Source organism: Oncorhynchus masou, chromosome 26 (genome assembly GCF_036934945.1).
Source record: "Oncorhynchus masou masou isolate Uvic2021 chromosome 26, UVic_Omas_1.1, whole genome shotgun sequence".
NCBI classification, from domain to species: Eukaryota; Metazoa; Chordata; class Actinopteri; order Salmoniformes; family Salmonidae; genus Oncorhynchus; species Oncorhynchus masou.
This window is the reverse complement of record NC_088237.1, coordinates 1265121-1283319: the sequence shown is the minus strand read 5'-3', so window position 1 is coordinate 1283319 and position 18199 is coordinate 1265121. Positions and strand designations below refer to the sequence as shown.

Sequence of the window (18199 nt, the reverse complement as noted above, 5' to 3'; positions counted from 1 at the left end):
TTATTTCAGCTTTTATTTCTTTCATCACATTCCCAGTGGGTCAGAAGTTTACATACACTCAATTAGTATTTGGTAGCATTGCCTTTTAAATGGTTTAACTTGGGTGAAAGTCAGTTTTGTAGGTCTCTTTGCTCCCACACACTTTTTTTCAAACAGGTGCCTTTAATACAGGTAACGAGTGGAGGACAGAGGAGCCTCTTAAAGAAGTTGTTACAGGTCTGTGAGAGCCAGAAATCTTGCTTGTTTGTAGGTTACCAAATACTTATTTTCCACCATAATTTGCAAATAAATTAATTAAAAATCCTACAATGTGAATTTCTGGATTTTTTTAGTTGAAGTGTACCTATGATGAAAATTTACAGGCCTCTCATCTTTTTAAGTGGGAGAACTTGCACAATTGGTGGCTGACTAAATACTTTTTGGCCCCACTGTAATTTTCTTTCCTCATGCAGCCATCTATTTTGTGAATTGCACCTTCCCTCCTGCAGCAAAGCACCCCCACAACATGATGCTGCCACCCCCGTGCTTCACAGTTGGGAACAACAGTACGATCTCAAAAAGTACGATCTTTGTCCCCATGTGCAGTTGCAAACCATAGTCTGGCTTTTTTATGGCGGTTTTGGAGCAGTGGCTTCTTCCTTGCTGAGCGGCCTTTCAGGTTATGTCGATATAGAACTCGTTTTATTGTGTATATAGATAATTTTGTACCTGTTTCCTCCAGCATCTTCACAAGGTAATTTGCTGCTGTTCTGGGATTGATTTGCACTTTTCGCACCAAAGTATGTACATCTCTAGGACACAGAACGCGTCTACTTCCTGAGTGGTATAACTGCTACGTGGTCCCATGGTGTTTATACTTGCATACTATTGTTTGTACCTTCAGGTGTTTGGAAACTGGGTGAATGAGACTTGTGGAGGTCGACAATTTATTTTTCTGAGGTCTTGGCTGATTTCTTTAGATTTTTCCCATGATGTCAAGCAAAGAGGCGCATCCACAGGTACACCTCCAATTGACTCAAATGATGTCAATTAGCCTATCAGAAGCTTCTAAAGCCATGACATAATTTTCTGGAATTTCCCAAGCTGTTTAAAGGCACAGTCAACTTAGTGTATGTAAACTTCTGACCCACTGGAATTGTGATACAGTGAATTATAAATGAAATACTGAAACTGTCCTTCAATATTTTCCATTGGGTCAATGGTCTTCCAAGTAGTGACTCCTATGTGGGTTAGTTGTAGGAGTACAGCACCACAACAGTTCAGTAGGTCACAGAGACTGTGGACACAATAACAGGGAATTTGGACCATCTGCTAACTTGATCAAAATTCTTACGATTCTAAATGCATCCTGGACACATCCTGGGCCCTGTTAATTTGGGCACACCGTAGCCAAACGTTTCAAAACATTGTGCAAAGGAAAACAAAAATTCAGTGCATTCCTGTTTCGGAAAATGTTCTTCTGTTTAATGCCTAGTGATCAAGACCCTGTATTTAGCCATGGAGATACAGCATTCACTGTTAACCCTGCTATTATAACCAGCCAGCGGATTCATCTCAATCTATAACTGCTTGCCTAATATCAGGAAGTTTAGGTGTTGGTTTCCCTACATTTGTTTCTGACATGGTAATTCTCTTCACTTATTTTTCACTGCCCTTATTTAGTAAAATTTTTGATTGTTGTTAGAGTGCTTTAAATGTCTAAGTTAGTTCTCCCTTAACCTGAGAAATATGTGCTTTAGTATTGTATGGTTTCAACGGTCTCATAACATTCTAATACACTTTGGCAAGTTGTCCCTTTTCTGTGTAAAAATTACACATTACTTTTTTAATATCCATACATCATATTTTCAAAATCCCCACTCCAATTACATAATTTCTTGTATGAATATATAGAATTCAGAGGAATCATCCACATTGAATAATTGAAGTTGAATGCAGCTCTAACGTGACATCACAGTAGCACCACTGCCCCAGGTGAGTGGAGGCTTTTAGATTGAATACGGGTAGGTGAGAAAAATCCATCCCTACTCTGATCTGAAGGAGGACACTAGGGTGTACATCCCAAATGACACTCTCTTCCCTACATAGTGCACTACTTTTGACCAGAGTCCTATGGGTCCTGGTCAAAAGTAGTGCCCTATATAGGTGATGGGGTGCCATTTGGGATACACTAGTTCTCAGCATCAGCAGGTCTCTTTGATTGGATAGCACGTATTAACCAGGCTCTGGAAGACGTGGCTGACAGTATAATATTGAACTACTTTCTCTCCAAGCCTCTCCTAGATGTAATGCCCCTGATCTTTCTCAACCCCTGTAACCCCAATTATATATAGATGGCAATACATGTATTATAGATGTGTAGTATGTATGAGATGTATAGGCTGCATCCTAGAATGGCACCCTTTTCCCATAGGGCTCTAGTCAAAAGTAGTGCACTATGTGCCTGTAGAAAGGAATAGTGCCATTTGAGACACAGTTGTAGCCTCTGATCCCTTTCCAGCCCTGTCTGTGCCATGGGTGAGGGCTATACAGATAAATGTTCCCATGTCAACAGACACTGCAGATGAACAGACTAGAGTCAATCAGTCCATCTAACATGTGATGGGTGTCAGAGTTCCAGACAACCAGTCAGCCTCCGTCTCTATGGCTTTATCTCGCTGTATCTTCATTGCGGTAGCCAACACTCTCACTCCTCAACTCTATGGATAACCACTCCAGGGGAGAGAGCTTTACTGAGAGATTTATCTAAGCCTATGAGATGAGCTGAGTGGTGTGGACTCAGTTTAATGTGTTTTTTAACACCACCGGGTTCCTGGGCCCGTCCTGTCAGATGAGATTACCAGGCCTAGACAGACCGACAGAGTGCTATCTGGGTTCTAGCCCTGGCTGGGAGCAGACTCTGGCTCCAGACACTGTGGAAAAAAGCAAAAAGAGCTCTGTGAGCCGAGAACAATCCATCTCTGTGATAATGGCAAAAATGCTGCTAGATTTGACATCAGTGCTCTCTGCCACAGTCCATCAAATAATGGACTGTGAGAGAGATTTGCACGCCAGTGTTATGCCAACCCGCCTGTATGAGGTCTGCAGAGAGGTGCATTCCTGGAATGTGCTCTGAATAGACCGGTGTCCCTTGGCATTAACAATGGATAGCAACTGCACATAGACTTGATTCAGCAATACTCAGGGTGAAATGCTTGGGGGTGAAGTGACCCCCCACACTTTTGCTGAAGCCAAGCAGAGGGATATTCAGATTGCTTAATTGCCTTTTTAAGGCCTTTACAATGGATTAGTAAAACTATTTATAGCTCTCCTAGTGGCTGGAATGTATTCTCAAAGTGATGGGTCGAGGAGGGCCAAAGTTGTCCCTTAAATGAAAATATCTACTAAGCTAACATGGATTTTTTTTTAGGATGGTCATAAAATGAATCATTTAGCCATTTAATTTAGAATTTTAGGACCCCTGTAATTATATAAAAAATATATACAACATTATTTGATGAAACATTAAATGTGGCCTTCACTGCTATAGCCCATAGAAACACATTGAATAACACGTTGGTACATGGCAAAACAGACAGTAAAAAAAAAAAAGAATCCTAAGCAACAAGGTTTTGAAGTGTCTGTCCTACATCTGAGCAATATAAAAAATGCTGAAATAAAAAACATTTTGACCAATGTTTGGTCATGTTATTTGTGGCACATTATACCCTCTATGCAGTTTGCAATTTTTACAGCTCGCTACTGGGTTACCTTCAGACAACTCTGTTTTGGAATTTTATGAATAAATGACTAAACAATATCCTCATTTTAAATAGAACCTTAACTAAGTAAACATATACTCTGTTTTATTATATCTGATTAACAATATGAGTTCATAAGAAGGGATTATGTGGCACGGACAAGGAGTAATTAAACATAATGAACACCTTTCCAACTTGTCTGGGGAGGAATGGGTTCTGGGTTAAGTAAGCAGATAGGGTCGTTAACCTATGGTTGAACCGACGAAACATAGCTCTGGGATGTTTTAGAAAAGGCAGTGAGTGCATTCCTAGGTTTTTTGTTAACTAGAACTGTCAGCTAAGTGGTGATCGATAATGGTGAGAGGTCAAGAGTTAATTCAGTTATGTTGTGTGTCCTGTGTGTGTGTTAGTGAGTTGGAATGAACTTTTAAACTTGTTTCATTCTCGGTCGGGAGGAGATTCATTCACAAATGACGTCATATTTTGTATATAAACTGTTGTTCGTGGTAACATGGTAGCGCGCTCCGAGAATAAATACTATTATGTATAATTGATAAGACTGTTTTCCATCTATTTTATACAAACAAGAATCTTACATATTCTCATAAACTAGAATAAGTGAATTCAATTAATGAAAACATATTGAAATAATGAAATTACGTTAACAAACTCCCTTGAAGCTTGTGTGCACCGTAGAGCAGAAAACCAACACCTTTTGTGTTCATGAGTCTCCGTTTTCGGATATTGGTGACATATTAGTTTGTTGCTCCAGCGGTTCGGTCTGCACAGTCGGTTTTGTGAGAAGACCTCTTCAAAATGAGGAAATCCGCTACAGAGTTCAGACGAATGCCATAAAGCTTGTGACTGTCATAGAGCCAAACAACCAACATTGCATTGTTAGTGAGAGTCTACTCTTTCAATGGTGGTGACTTTGTGGCTCACACTTTTCGGGTTTTACAGACAACACATTTTTTTGGATTTTCTTGTCCGGATCCTTTCGTGTTTAGAAAGGCCGCTTTCACAAGCCCATGTTAGTAAATGGGGGAAAACTTTATATTGGCGGGAAGAGGGGATTGAGTTGCAGCCACTGTAAGAAACGGTCTCTAGCATAAACACACGGGGAGCTATTCAATATTCTAAATGACGTCATCGTGTGACTCCAGGTGGTTTAATACCGTAATACTGTCTTATTTTTAGGAGTGGGTTGTAGTTGGTTTATTGTTGTCTCTCATTGCAGTCTTACAGGATTGGGTCTTGGGGAGAACAAAAGAACGACACGCGCGCGGGCACACGCACACGCTGTCCATTCAATGTATCATCGTCCTCTGATTCACTCGGTGGCAGAACAATAAACTGCCATTTCTGTTCTGCTTTAGAGACTGTGCTGGTGCTAAGGCAGACCGAGAAAAACAGAGAAAGAGCACTGTCGGCTTGTGTGTTCATGTTTTGTGTGGGTGTAGGGTTGATGGTAGAGGGGGGATCAGTGCATGCGAGACTGGGGAACAACGTGTGCACTCGTGAATGCTCTCGTATCTCTTTTGCGGCGGTGTCTACCTTAAACCTGTCTGAAGATTCTCATATATTGGTTCACTTTTGCCCTAAAATAAATGTGTTCATATGAGCAGAATATTGTTTATAGATTTGTTTATATTGGGAAGAATATTGTATAAAATAAATATATAAAAATGTGCTGCATTCTTTGCCTTCCTTTCAGACAGAATAAATCATTTATACATTAATTAGGGTCTCCCGAGTGGCACAGCGGTCTAAGGCACTGCATCGCAGTGCTTGAGGTATCACTGCAAACCCAGGTCCGATCCCAGCCGGCCATGACCGGGAGACCAATGAGGCGTTGCACAATTGGACCCAGCGTCGTCCAGGTTAGGGGAGGGTTTGGCCGGCCGGCATTTCCTTGTTCCATCACGCTCTAGGGTCTCCTCGTGGCGTACCGGGGGCCTGCAAGCTGACATCAGGCTCTTGCAAGCTGACTTCGGTCGCCAGTTGTACGTTGTTTCCTCCGAGTTCCAGGTTAAGCGAGCAGTGTGTCAAGAAGCAGCGTGGCTTGGCAGGGTCATGTTTCAGAGGACGCATGGCTCCCGACCTTCGGCTCTCCCGAGTCTGTACCGGAGTTGCAGTGATAGGACAAGACTGTAACTACCAATTGGATATCAAGAAATTTGTGGGAAAAAGGGGTAAAGTACAACAAAAACATGTATATACACTCCGTTAAAAAGTTTGGGGTCACTAAGAAATGTACTTGTTTTTTTTAAAAATCTATTTTTTTGTCCATTAAAATAACATCAAATTGATAAGAAATACAGTGTAGACATTGTTAATGTTGTAAATGACTATTGTAGCTGGAAATGGCAGATTTCTTTGGAATATCTACATAGGCGTACAGAGGCCCATTATCAGTAACCATCACTCCTGTGTTCCAATGTCACGTTGTGTTAGCTAATTCAAGTTTATAATTTTAAAAGGCTAATTGATCATTAGAAAACCCTTTTGCAATTATGTTAGCACAGCTGAAAACTATTATGCTGATCAAAGAAGCAATAAACTGCCTTTGTTTTAGACAAGTTGAGTATCTGGAGCATCAGCATTTGTGGGTTCGATTACAGGCTCAAAATGGCCAGAAAAACAAAGTACTTTCTTCTGAAACTCGTCAGTATATTCTTGTTCTGAGAAAGGAAGGCTATTCCATGTGAGAAATTGCCAAGAAACTGAAGATCTCGTACAATGCTGTGTACTACTCCCTTCACAGAACAGCGCAAACTGTCTCTAACCAGAATAGAAAGAGGAGTGGGAGGCCCCGGTGCACAACTGAGCAAGAGTGCAAGTACGTTAGTGTCTAGTTTGAGAAACACACCTCACAAGTCCTCAACTGGCAGCTTCATTAAATAGTACCCACAAAACACCAGTCTCAACATCAACAGTGAACAGGCAACTCATCTCTTATTTGGGTTTCTGAGGCTGGAAACTCTGATGAACTTATCCTCTGCAGCAGATATAACTCTGTCTTCCTTTCCTGTGGCGGACCTCATGAGAGCCAATTTCATCATAGCGCTTGATGGTTTTTAGGACTGCACTTGAAGAAACGTTCAAAGTTCTTAAAATTTTCCAGATTGACTGACCTTCATGTCTAAAAATAATGGACTGTCATTTCTCTTTACTTATTTGAGCACAAATTCACTTTTAACAAGGCACACCTGTTAATTTAAATGTATTCCAGGTGACTACCTCCATGAAGCTGGTTGAGAGAATGCCAAGAGTGTGCAATGCTGTCATCAAGGCAAATGGTGGCTTCTTTGACGAATCTCAAATATATATTATATATCAAAATATATTTTCTAATACTTTTTTGATTACTACATGATTCCGTATGTGCTATTTCATAGTTTTGATGTCTTCACTATTATTCTACAATGTAGAAAATAGTAAAATATTATAAAAACCCTGGAACGAGTTGGTGTGTCCAAACATTTGACTGGCACTGTACATTAATAAAATAAATTAATACGTACACATATAAATGTCACCAGAGGGCGGCAGAGACCATCCTAGAAACAAGGTGTGTACAGTCCTCCTCGTTCCACACTGATCGGGCCATGATTGCCGACATCATCTCTCTACTCTCTTGCAAGGCCCTGGCATGGGTGACGGCGGTGTGGGAACAGCAGCCACCATCCTGCAGCTCCATATTAGCTTTCACTGCTGAGGTTCGGCAAGTCTTCAACCACCCAGTCGGTGGATGAGAAGCGGCAAGCCGACTGTTCAACATCCACCAAGGGACCAGAACAGTGGGTGGAATACAGAGGCCCTGGTCACCGCTTTCCACCAGGATTTGTCTAACTCCATCCAGAATTAATTGGCCTCGGGAATTGAGAGGACCTCGAGTCACTGATCACGTTGGCAATCAGGATTGATAACCCCTTTCGAGAACTCGTGAGACAGCGACTTTTTCACACCACCCCAATATCCTGGTTTCCTGAGCACCCCAAGCCCCCCGACTCCAGCATTGAGGAGCCCATGCAGATGGGACGCACACGTCTGAGCCCACAGGAGCATGACAGGCACATGGATGAAGGCTGACCTACTACAGAGGTCTCTGTCAGCACTGTAATTTTCTTGCTACATGCCCAGAGCTGACGGGAAACGCAAGACCATGATGAGCTGTGCAGTTACCATCTGTCACTACCTGCAAACCTCCACTGGGACAACCGTGAGCACCAGATTCAAGCCTTCATAGACTCAGGGGCTGCAGATCATTTTTGAAATGTGAATTTCAGGGGATTTGCATGAAATGTCCCATCCCTCTGCAGCTTCAAGCCCTCGATGGACGCCACATTGGCTCCGGTCAGGTGGAATATCAGACCAAGCCCATTCTACTGCAGGTTGGAGTGATACACTCGTCGATTGCATAGAGCTGAACCAGATTACTATCAAGAGTCGTTACCCTCTACCCCTGAGATCCGCCGCCTTGGAGTTTGCCCAAGGGGCCCAAAAAACGTATAATCTTACAATCTTGTTAGAATCAGAGATGGAGATGAGTGGAATACTGCCTTTAACACCCTTAGTGGTCACTATGAGTATTTAGTCATGCCCTTAAAATTATCGAACTCACCAGCAGTCTTTCAAGCATTGGTCAATGACAATCTTAGGAATAGGTTGAATCGGTTAGTCTTTGTTTACTTCAATGACATTCTGATCTTCTCCAAGACCCTTCCGGAACACATCCTGCACGTCCGCCAAGTCCTGAGATGCCTCCTGCAGAGTCAACTATATGTCAAGATAGAGAAGTGTGAGTTCCAGGTATCCCAAGTTTCTTTCCCAGGTCACATTATCTCTACTGCAGAATGGACCCTGTTAAGGTTGAGGTGGTTGCTGACTTGCCCCGTCCCACCTCACTCAAGCAGGTCCACTGGTGTGTTTTATACACAACTTTAGTACTTTGGCAGTGCCTTTTACGGTCCTAACCTGCAATTCCCTGGTCTCCCTAGGCTGTCAGGGTATTTATGGAGCTCAAGGGATGTTTCACCTTCGGACCCACCCTCGTTCATTCTGATCCTACTCGTACCTTCGAGGCATCTACCACAGACACCGAAGCAGAGGTGGTACTTTCAGCACTGAACGAGGAGGACAAAAAACTGCACCCATGCGCCTTCTCACCAGTGGAACACAACTACGATGTAGGCAACCGGGATCCCTTGGCAGTTATTTGAAAGCCTTCTCCCTGTTGGGGAGTCGGTGAGTATCTTCTCTGGGTTCCACCCACAGTTGAATGGGAAAATGAAGCCAGGAGCTGGAGAAGTTTCTCCTCTGTTTTGTATCCACCCAGGACAGCAACTGGTGAAAGTTCCTCGTCTGGACGGTGTATGCTCTCAACACAGTGCCGAACTCGTCCACTGGACTCTCGCCGTTTGAGTGTCAGTTTGGTTTCAGGCTCTGTCGCAGCCGGCCACGACCTGGAGACCCATGGGGCGGTGTAAAATTGGCCCAGCGTCATCCAGATTAGGGGAGGGTTTGGCCAGCAGGGATGTCCTTATCCCATCGCGCACTAGCGAGTTCTGTGGTGGACCGGGCGTAGTGCACGCTGACACAGTTGCCAGGTGCACGGTGTTGCCTCCGACACATTGGTGCGGATGGCTTCCGGGTTAAGTGGGTATTGTGTCAACAAGCAGTGCGGCTTGGTTGGGTTGTGTTTAGGAGGATGCACGGCTCTCGACCTTCGCCTCGTTGCAGCGATGAGACAACTTTAACTACCAATTGGAAACTACGAAATTGGGGAGAATCGTATCCAGCTTCCCAGGTATAGGTCTGTCCATCCTTCCATGTCTCCTGTTTCAAGCTTGTAAGGACCAGTCCCTTCTCCCCACCCCTGCCTCTCCGCCCCCTCGACTTGTTGATGGTCGTCCTGCTTAAATGTCCGGATTCTGTTGGAGGCTTGTCGGGTCCAAGGTACCCTGCAGTACATGTTGGACTTGGAGGGCTTCGGCCCTGAGGATTGGGCGTGTGTTCCTGCCCGGGACATCCTGGATCCAGGACTTGTTCGAGATTTCAACCAACTACGGGGTGGTCAACCTGGCTCCACGCCTGGAGCCACTCCTAGAAGGAGGGAAACTGTCATAGTTCCACCTGTCACCAGAGGGCGGCAGAGACCATCCTAGAGACAATTATGACTCGGGTGTGTTCTATTACTTGTTATGACTTCCCCTTTTAAAGACGTGTGTTTTCTGTTTCCCTTTACAGAAGCTTGAATTGTTTACCCTGTGCGTCTGTGTCCTGAGTATTTGAGACTTAGTGTTTGTTGTTTTTTCAAGTGTACTGTAACTGCTGCTACAGTTCCTTAGCTCTTCTTTGTCTACACACCCTCTTAAGCTTTAGCCCCACCCATCTCATTTCGCTCTCTGAGCGTTCAGAGCGCAGACTTGATGCTCTGGCCGATGATTTGTTTACCTCAGGGTAACATGAAAAAGCCTAGCCAGCACTGCTGGCAACAATTTCATTGTGCTTTTTTTTTGCTGACGTTTACCGACACCGGCCATATTCAACGGTGTTGTACACTTCAGCTTAAGACATGTAGCTAGGTAAACATTGACCCTAGCTAGGTAAACAATGTGTATGATCAAACGCTTAACGTTAGCTAACAAGCCAGCCAGCTAATGTTAGCTAGATCGACAACAATTAACATAGTGCCATCATGTTGTTACTACCCTGCTGGGAGCTAACCAACCAGGTTCAATGTTAGCTAGCTAGCATTAGGCTCTAACTAGCAAAGTTATAGTGATCGGCACCAATAGCCTATGCAAAGCCTTTATCAATAGGCTTCCTGTTGCATTTTTCCAATTTGAAAAGGAGACTGAAATATGACTGACCTGCACTTCACAAAGGAATGTGTCCAGACAACTGTGAGCTGATTGACTAGTAGGCTAGATGTGAATGTTCTGAAAGCTTATCTGAATACGAAACCCATCGACCCCTTCTGGGTCAATAGTGGGACAAAAGTATGAGATGGTACACTATTAACTGTAGCAACACTTCATCAAATGTTCATATTAGTATTTAGGCAATGCCATATTATAATAGTTTTTCATGAGCACAAAAATCCCAAAATGATGTATGCGAATGCAAATTTGAATGTTTCTTATCGAAAGAGTCCCCTTACTTGCGTGAGGCAAGCAACACTGAAGCATGCATGATAGCAACACCTGTTCTGGACGACTGTGTGATCACGCTCTCTGTAGCAGATGTGAGCAAGACCTTTAAACAGGTCAACATTCACAATGCCGCGGGGCCAGACTGATTACCAGGACGTGTACTTAAAGAATGTGCGGACCAACTGGCAAGTATCTTCACTGACATTTTCACCCTCTCTCTGGCCGAGTCTGAAATACCTACATGTTTCAAACAGACCACCGTAGTCCCTGAGCCCAAGATAGCGAAAGAAACCTGCCTAAATGATTGCCGTGCCATAGCACTCACGTCGGTAGCCATGAAGTGCTTTGAAAGGCTGGTCATGGCTCACATCAACACCATCATGCCAGAAACCCAAGACCCACTCCAATTCGCTTATCGCCCCAACAGATCCACAGATGACACAATCTCAATCACACTCCACACTACCCTTTCCCATCTGGACAAAAGGAACACCTATGTGAGAATGCTGTTCTTTAACTACAGCTCAGCTCAGCAGTGCCAGGATAACAACCTCTCTGATCAATGTGTGCAAGACAAAGGGGCTGAACAGGCCCCCATTAACATCGATTGGACTGAAGTGCAGCGGGTCGAGAGTTTCAAGTTCCTTGGTGTCCACATCACCAACAAACTATCATGGTCCAAACACACCAAGACCATTGTAAAGAGGGCACGACAACACATTTTCCCCCTCAGGAGACTGAAAAGATTTGGCATGGGTTCCCAGATCCTCAAACGTCTACAGCTGCACCATTTGGAGCATCCTGACAGGTTGCATTAACGCTTGGTATGGCAACTGCTCGGCATCTGACCGGAAGGCGCTACAGAGGGTAGTGCATATGGGGCTAAGCTTCCTGACATCCAGGACCTGCAGTTGAAGTCGGAAGTTTACATATACCTTAGCCAAATACATTTAAACTGAATTTTTCACAATTCCTGACATTCAATCCGAGTAACAATGTCTCAGGTCAGTTAGGATCACCACTTTATTTTAAGAATATATATATATTTTTAAACCTTTATTTAACCAGGCAAGTCAGTTAAGAACAAATTCTTATTTTCAATGACGGCCTGGGAACAGTGGGTTAACTGCCTGTTCAAGGGCAGAACGACAGATTTGTACCTTGTCAGCTCGGGGGTTTGAACTCACAACCTTCCGGTTACTAGTCCAACGCTCTTACCACTAGGCTACCCTGCCGCCCCTAAATGCCAGAATAACAGTTATTATTATTAATGATTTATTTCAGCCTTTATTTTTTTCATCACATTCCCAATGGGTCAGAAGTTCATATGCACTCAATTAGCATTTGGTAGCATTGCCTTTAAATTCTTTAACTTGGGTCAAATGTTTCGGGTAGCCTTCCATAAGCTCCCCACAATAAGTTGTAGGCCTCTTTGCTCACACACACTTTTTCAGTTCTGCCCACAAATGTTCTATAGGATTGAGGTCAGAGCTTTGTGATGGCCACTCCAATACCTTGACTTTGTTGTCCTTAAGCCATTTTGCCACAACTTTATAAGTATGCTTGGGGTCATTGTCCATTATGAATACCCATTTGCGACCAAGCTTTAATTTCCTGACTGATGTCTTGAGATGTTGCTATAATAAATCCACATCATTTTCTTTCCTCATGCAGCCATCTATTTTGTGAAATGCACCAGTCCCTCCTGCAGCAAAGCACCCCCACAACATGTTGCTGCCACCCCCATGCTTCACGGTTGGGATGGTGTGGCTTGCAAGCGTTCCCATTTTTCTTCCAATCATAATGATGGTCATTATGGCCAATCAGTTCGATTTTTGTTTCATCAGACCAGAGGACATTTCTCCAAAAAGTATGATCTTTGTCCCCCTGTGCAGTTGCAAAACGTAGTCTGTTTTTGTAATGGCGGTTTTGGAGCAGTGGCTGCTTCCTTGACGAGCGTCCTTTCAGGTTATGTCGATATAGGACTCATTTTACTGTGGATATAGATACTTTGGTACCTGTTTCTTCCAACATCTTCACAAGGTCATTTGCTGTTTTTCTGGGATTGATTTTCACTTTTCTCACCAAAGCTCGTTAATCTCTAGGAAACAGAATGCATCTCCTTCCAGAGCGGTATGACAGCTGTGTGGTCCCATGTTTTTTTTTTTATACTTGCGTACTGTTATTTGTACAGATGAACGTGGTACCTTTAGGCTTTTGGAAATTGCTCCCAAGGATGGACCAGACTTGTGGAGGTCAACCTTTTTTTTCTCTGAGGTCTTGGCTGATTTCTTTTGATTTTCTCATGATCTCAAGCAAAGGGGCACTGCGTTTGAAGGTAGGCCTTTGAACTACATCCACAGGTACACCTCTAATTGACTCAAATTATGTCAATTAGCTTAATCAGAAGCATCTAAAGCCATGACCTAGTTTTGACCTAATTTTCTGGAATATTCCAAGCTGTTTAAAGGCACAGTCAACTTAGTGGATGTAAAATCACCTTTCAGCAGGAAAATAACCTAAAACACAAGGCCAAATCTACACTGGAGTATCATTCCAAGACGACATTGAATGTCTGAGTGGCCTAGTTACAGTTTTAGCTTAAATCGTTTAGAAAATCTATGGCACGACTTGCAAATGGCTGTCTAACAATGATCAACAACCAACTTGACAGAGCTTGAATACTTTTTAAAAAGAATAACGTGCAATCCAGGTGTGCAAAGCTCTTAGAGACTTATCCATAAAGACTCTAACAGAAAGACTCTAACAAGATTCTAACATGTATTGACTCAGGGGGTTGAATACTTATCTAATCAAGATATATTAGTGTTTATCATTATATATCTCTATCTATCTATATATTTTTTTTACAAATGTTATATAACTTTCACATTATAGAGTTTTTTTCTGTATATCGTTTAATTAATTAAACATTTAATACATTTTAATCCCGCTTTGTAACACAACAAAATGTGGAAAAAGTCAAGGGGTGTCAATACTTTCTGAAGGGACTATATATTTACCATCTTCATGTGGCAGAAAGCTGGATCAATGAGTTGACCAGCTGACTGTCCAGAATTGCTTCCGATCCTAGCGGGACAACTTCTGCTTACACTGAAGGGCGCACAATTCAAATAATCATAAATATTATGGATTGTAAACATTTACGTACATATGTGTCTTATATTGTCTGAAATCTTAAATTGTTGTTAATATAACTGCACTGTCCAATTTACAGTAGCTATTACAGCGAAAACATGCCATGCGATTGTTTGAGGATGGCGCCCCACATCAAAATATTTTTCCACCGGCATAGGTTTCATACATTCACATATAAAGATGAAATATTCACTTCCTTTTTGAAAATCTTCCTCTGATTTGTCATCCAAAGGGTCCCAGCTATAACATATAGTGTCGTTTTGTTAGATAAAATCCTTCTTTATATCCCAAAATGTCTGTGTAGTTGGCGTCAACGATTTGAGTAATCCACTCGTTCAACTTGCAGAGAATGGAATCTGAAAATATACCCCAAAACTTTGTTTCAACAAGTCAAAATATGTTTTTATTTACTCCTCAGATACCCTAAAATGTAATCAAACTATAATATTTATTTGGAAAGAAGTATGTTCAATAGGAAACTGATTTTAGCAGGTGCATAATTTCTTCATAGCGCCTCAAATACAGATTTCTAAGACTGTGTCCTTCTACTAAAACTGTTATTTCTTATTAGTTTTTGAAGTTACAAGCCTGAAACCTTGAACATAGACTGTTGACACCCTGTGGAAGCAATTGGAAATGCATCCAGCGAGCTAATCTTCAATATGACCTTTCTCTTGCATTTCTAAGAGGGTCTCTCTCAAAAAAAATTACAGTTGGTTTTTCTTTGGATTTTATCCTACCATATCTATTGTGTTATATTCTACTACACTATTTTAACATTTCTACGAACTTCAAACAATTCTTTCCAATGGTATCAATTATATGCATATCCTGGCTTCAGGGCCTGAGCTACAGGCAGTTTACTTTGGGCACGTCAGTCAGGCAGGAAATGGAGAAAAAAGGGGCATAGCCCTAAACATTAAATAACTTAAAATTGACAAGGTATACTTGACTTGACAACAACAACCAATGTACAAATGTAGCTTTATCAACTTGAAAAATCAAGGGGTATGTGCCTGTTTATCGAGGTTAGCTGATTTAATTTAATAATCCTGCTTTCTGGAATACCCCCCATGTCTTATTAGATTATGTGCTGGTTAGTTAATTGCTGAAAATGAAGCAAATGCCAGTGACCTGTGCGATTTGTGTTTTTTCACTGGGATATTCACAATGGTTAATCACTTTTTGCAGATACAGATGCCTCCAGGCTTTTAAGAGGCAGGGGATGGGATGATATAATATATAAGAAATATATAGGCAAATCATCTCATATAATGCAGCCTGAGGATGGCAGCGCCTCTCCTCAGAGACCGACTACAGAGGAATGCAGTGTGAGGATTGAGAAACCCATGGGCCTGACTGACTTAAGCTACTGAGCCCAAATAAGCCAATGTCTTTTTATCCACCAATGGCACTGAATTAAATTAGCTCTGGATGTTGTCTTGTGTTCCGATGCATAAGTATGCCTTTCACTCTGATTACGCCCAAATCTGACAACAAAATGCAAGTGTACAAGCATCATAGAAGATTTGTAATTCTCTCCCTCCATCCCGCTCGTCTTCAATCTTAGCCTCCTGTTATTCAAATGTCTGCCAGATACAGTACTTGTCAGAAACTCCCATTAAAGTTTGATGAATATTGGAAGGAAGGGAATAGGGAGAAGCGAGTGACAGATGACTAAGAGAGAGGTGCTGTTGTGACCGGTGTCAGGCAGGGGGAGGACATCTCTTTCTATGAGCTAAATGACCATCGCTGGTCGGTGTTTTTCTTATGGTTGCAAGTTGTCATCTCCTGAGGGTTAATAGATGGATTTTCTCCGATGGCTCCATTCACTGTCCCCACCCCTACGCTTGTCTCCCCAGTGATGCCAACAAAAAGTGCCACATCCGCCTCACTGTGAATTTACGACTTGTTTAAATTGTGCTGCTTTCCAAAGGGGCCTGCCGAGCCCAGGAGTGGAGTAATTGTTAGTCTAGAGGTAGTCATAAATCAAAAAATATATTTCTATTCCTCCTCCTCATTATCTATTAATACCTCTGTGCTCTTGCTGCAGAGTTCCTGAGACTTGCCAGAACTGTAGGCTATACAGTCTTCCTTCCTCCCCAAAGACTGAGACCTGTCTTCTTCTGAAAGATGGGAGGTGAAAAGACATCTCTTCAATGCTGTGATTGATTTCCTCATTCATCCATGGTCTGTTGCAGGCAGCTACAGGCACTTGACAGCCACGATGGAGGAACTGCTCTCTGACTGTCTTAATTGAGCCAAGTGTTTGGAGCAAAGGAGCCCTGGATGCTACAGGCACTAAAAATCCCACCCAATTAGGAACTACTAATGACATGGCAAATCGGCCATTATTCCTCCCAATAATCCAGAAAGGTTTCTACATTTACTGTAGCATCGCTAAACAACATTACATGAGTAACAAACTTTAGGTTATACACGTTGAGGAAGGGTAGTGCCAGCATCATGCTGTGGGAGACTAGTCAGGATCAAGGGAAAGCTGAACGGAGCAAAGTACTGAGAGATCCTTGATGAAAACCTGCTCCAGAGCACTCAGACTGGGGCAAAGGTTCACCTTCCAACAGGACAACGACACTAAGCACACAGCCAAGACAACGCAGGAGAGGCTTCGAGACAAGTCTTTGAATGTCCTTGAGTGGTCTAGCCAGAGCCTGGACTTGAACCCCATCGAACATCTCTGGAGAGACCTGAAAATAGCTGTGCAGCATCGCTTCCCATCCAACCTGACAGAGCTTGAGAGGATCTGCAGAGAAGAATGGGAGAAACTCTCCAAAATACAGGTGTGCCAAGCCTGTAGTATCATACCCAAGAAGACTCAAGGCTGTAATCTCTGCCAAAGGTGCTTTAACAAAACACTGAGTAAAGGGTCTGAATCCTTACTGTACTGTATGTAAATGTCATATTTCAGTTTTTTTTGTTGAATATATGTTCAAAAATGTTTAAAAGCCTGTTTTTTCTTTGCCAATATAGGTTATTGTGTGTAGATTGTGTAGAACAATTTAATCAATTGTAGAATAAGGCTGTAATGTAACAAAATGTGGAAAAAGTCAAGTGGTCTGAATACTTTATGAATGCACTGTGTTGTACATAGGCTGGTCATCTAAGTTTTTACCTGTAGCCTTTCCGTCACCATGAAGAAAAACGATGACCAATACAGTAATTAAGTACATTGAGATATCAAGTGGTTTGTGATGATCTGGCTCAGTTGGTAGAGCATGGCACTTGCAACGCGTAGGCTTGTGGGTTTGATTCTCATGGGGGACCAATATAAAAATGTATGCATTCACAACTGTAAATTGTTCTGGATGAGAGCGTCTACTAAAGTGTAAATATGATTAATAGACCGTTTCAGTTTTCACATAGCAATAAGTTGCATTTGCAAAGTATTTCAAGAAACTGGATAACATATACTGTATACAGCAAGTATTTTTATATTCCACAAGTGTTAACAGATGAAGTGTTTTGTACAGATAATTATCAAACTCAACTACAAAAGTAGTACAGTGGGCCTTTACTAGATCTGTACTAGCGGACCATGTAGACATCTTCAGTGTGGACAATGTTTTTTGTTGTTCTGCATCGCACCCCCGTCGGCGGCAGTGCAGCACCCCACCCTCAAATGACTTCCTGCGGCTATGGCCTGGTGTGTTTACATTCTGTTATGCTGAATCCTCCCCTGAGACTGCTAAATACACCTATTCCTTCTCCAGTAGTTATTACAGTTCTTTGACACAATGCTGTGAAATTAGGGGAGTGTTAATACTGGGACGGTGGGACTGTCACATGAAATGAATTGTTTGGACCTGCTGGTTTGTTTTGTTACATTCAAATGAAAAGTAAACCCTGCCACTAAGCCTTCTAATAAGTCTCTATCTCGCTGTCTCTCTCTCTCTCTCTTCTCAGAACCAGGATTCAGAAGAAGTCCTCTATGACAGCCAGCTAGGTGAGTCTCATTGATTATTCTCCATGCATCCAGAAATGGTTCAATAGAAAGGACCACTTTTAAAGGTCCAGAAAGTAGGAATTTATTCAGCTGTTTGCTCATCTAATCTTCTAAAATGTCTCACTTGATTCAACCAATATTGCAGACCGTATGATTGCACTGTACAATACCCTCTTACT

General features: G+C 42.4%; 1 protein-coding gene across 2 annotated transcripts in view; it reads left to right on the top strand.

Annotated features, from left to right (window-relative positions):
* Nucleotides 1-18199, top strand: part of LOC135514621 (beta-1,3-glucosyltransferase-like) — a 110623-nt gene that overhangs the window by 28324 nt on the left and 64100 nt on the right. For both annotated transcript variants that reach the window (XM_064938052.1, XM_064938053.1), the window contains exon 3: nt 17981-18020. In XM_064938052.1, coding sequence (XP_064794124.1) covers nt 17981-18020 — 40 coding nt within the window. The remainder of the gene's footprint in view (nt 1-17980; nt 18021-18199) is intronic.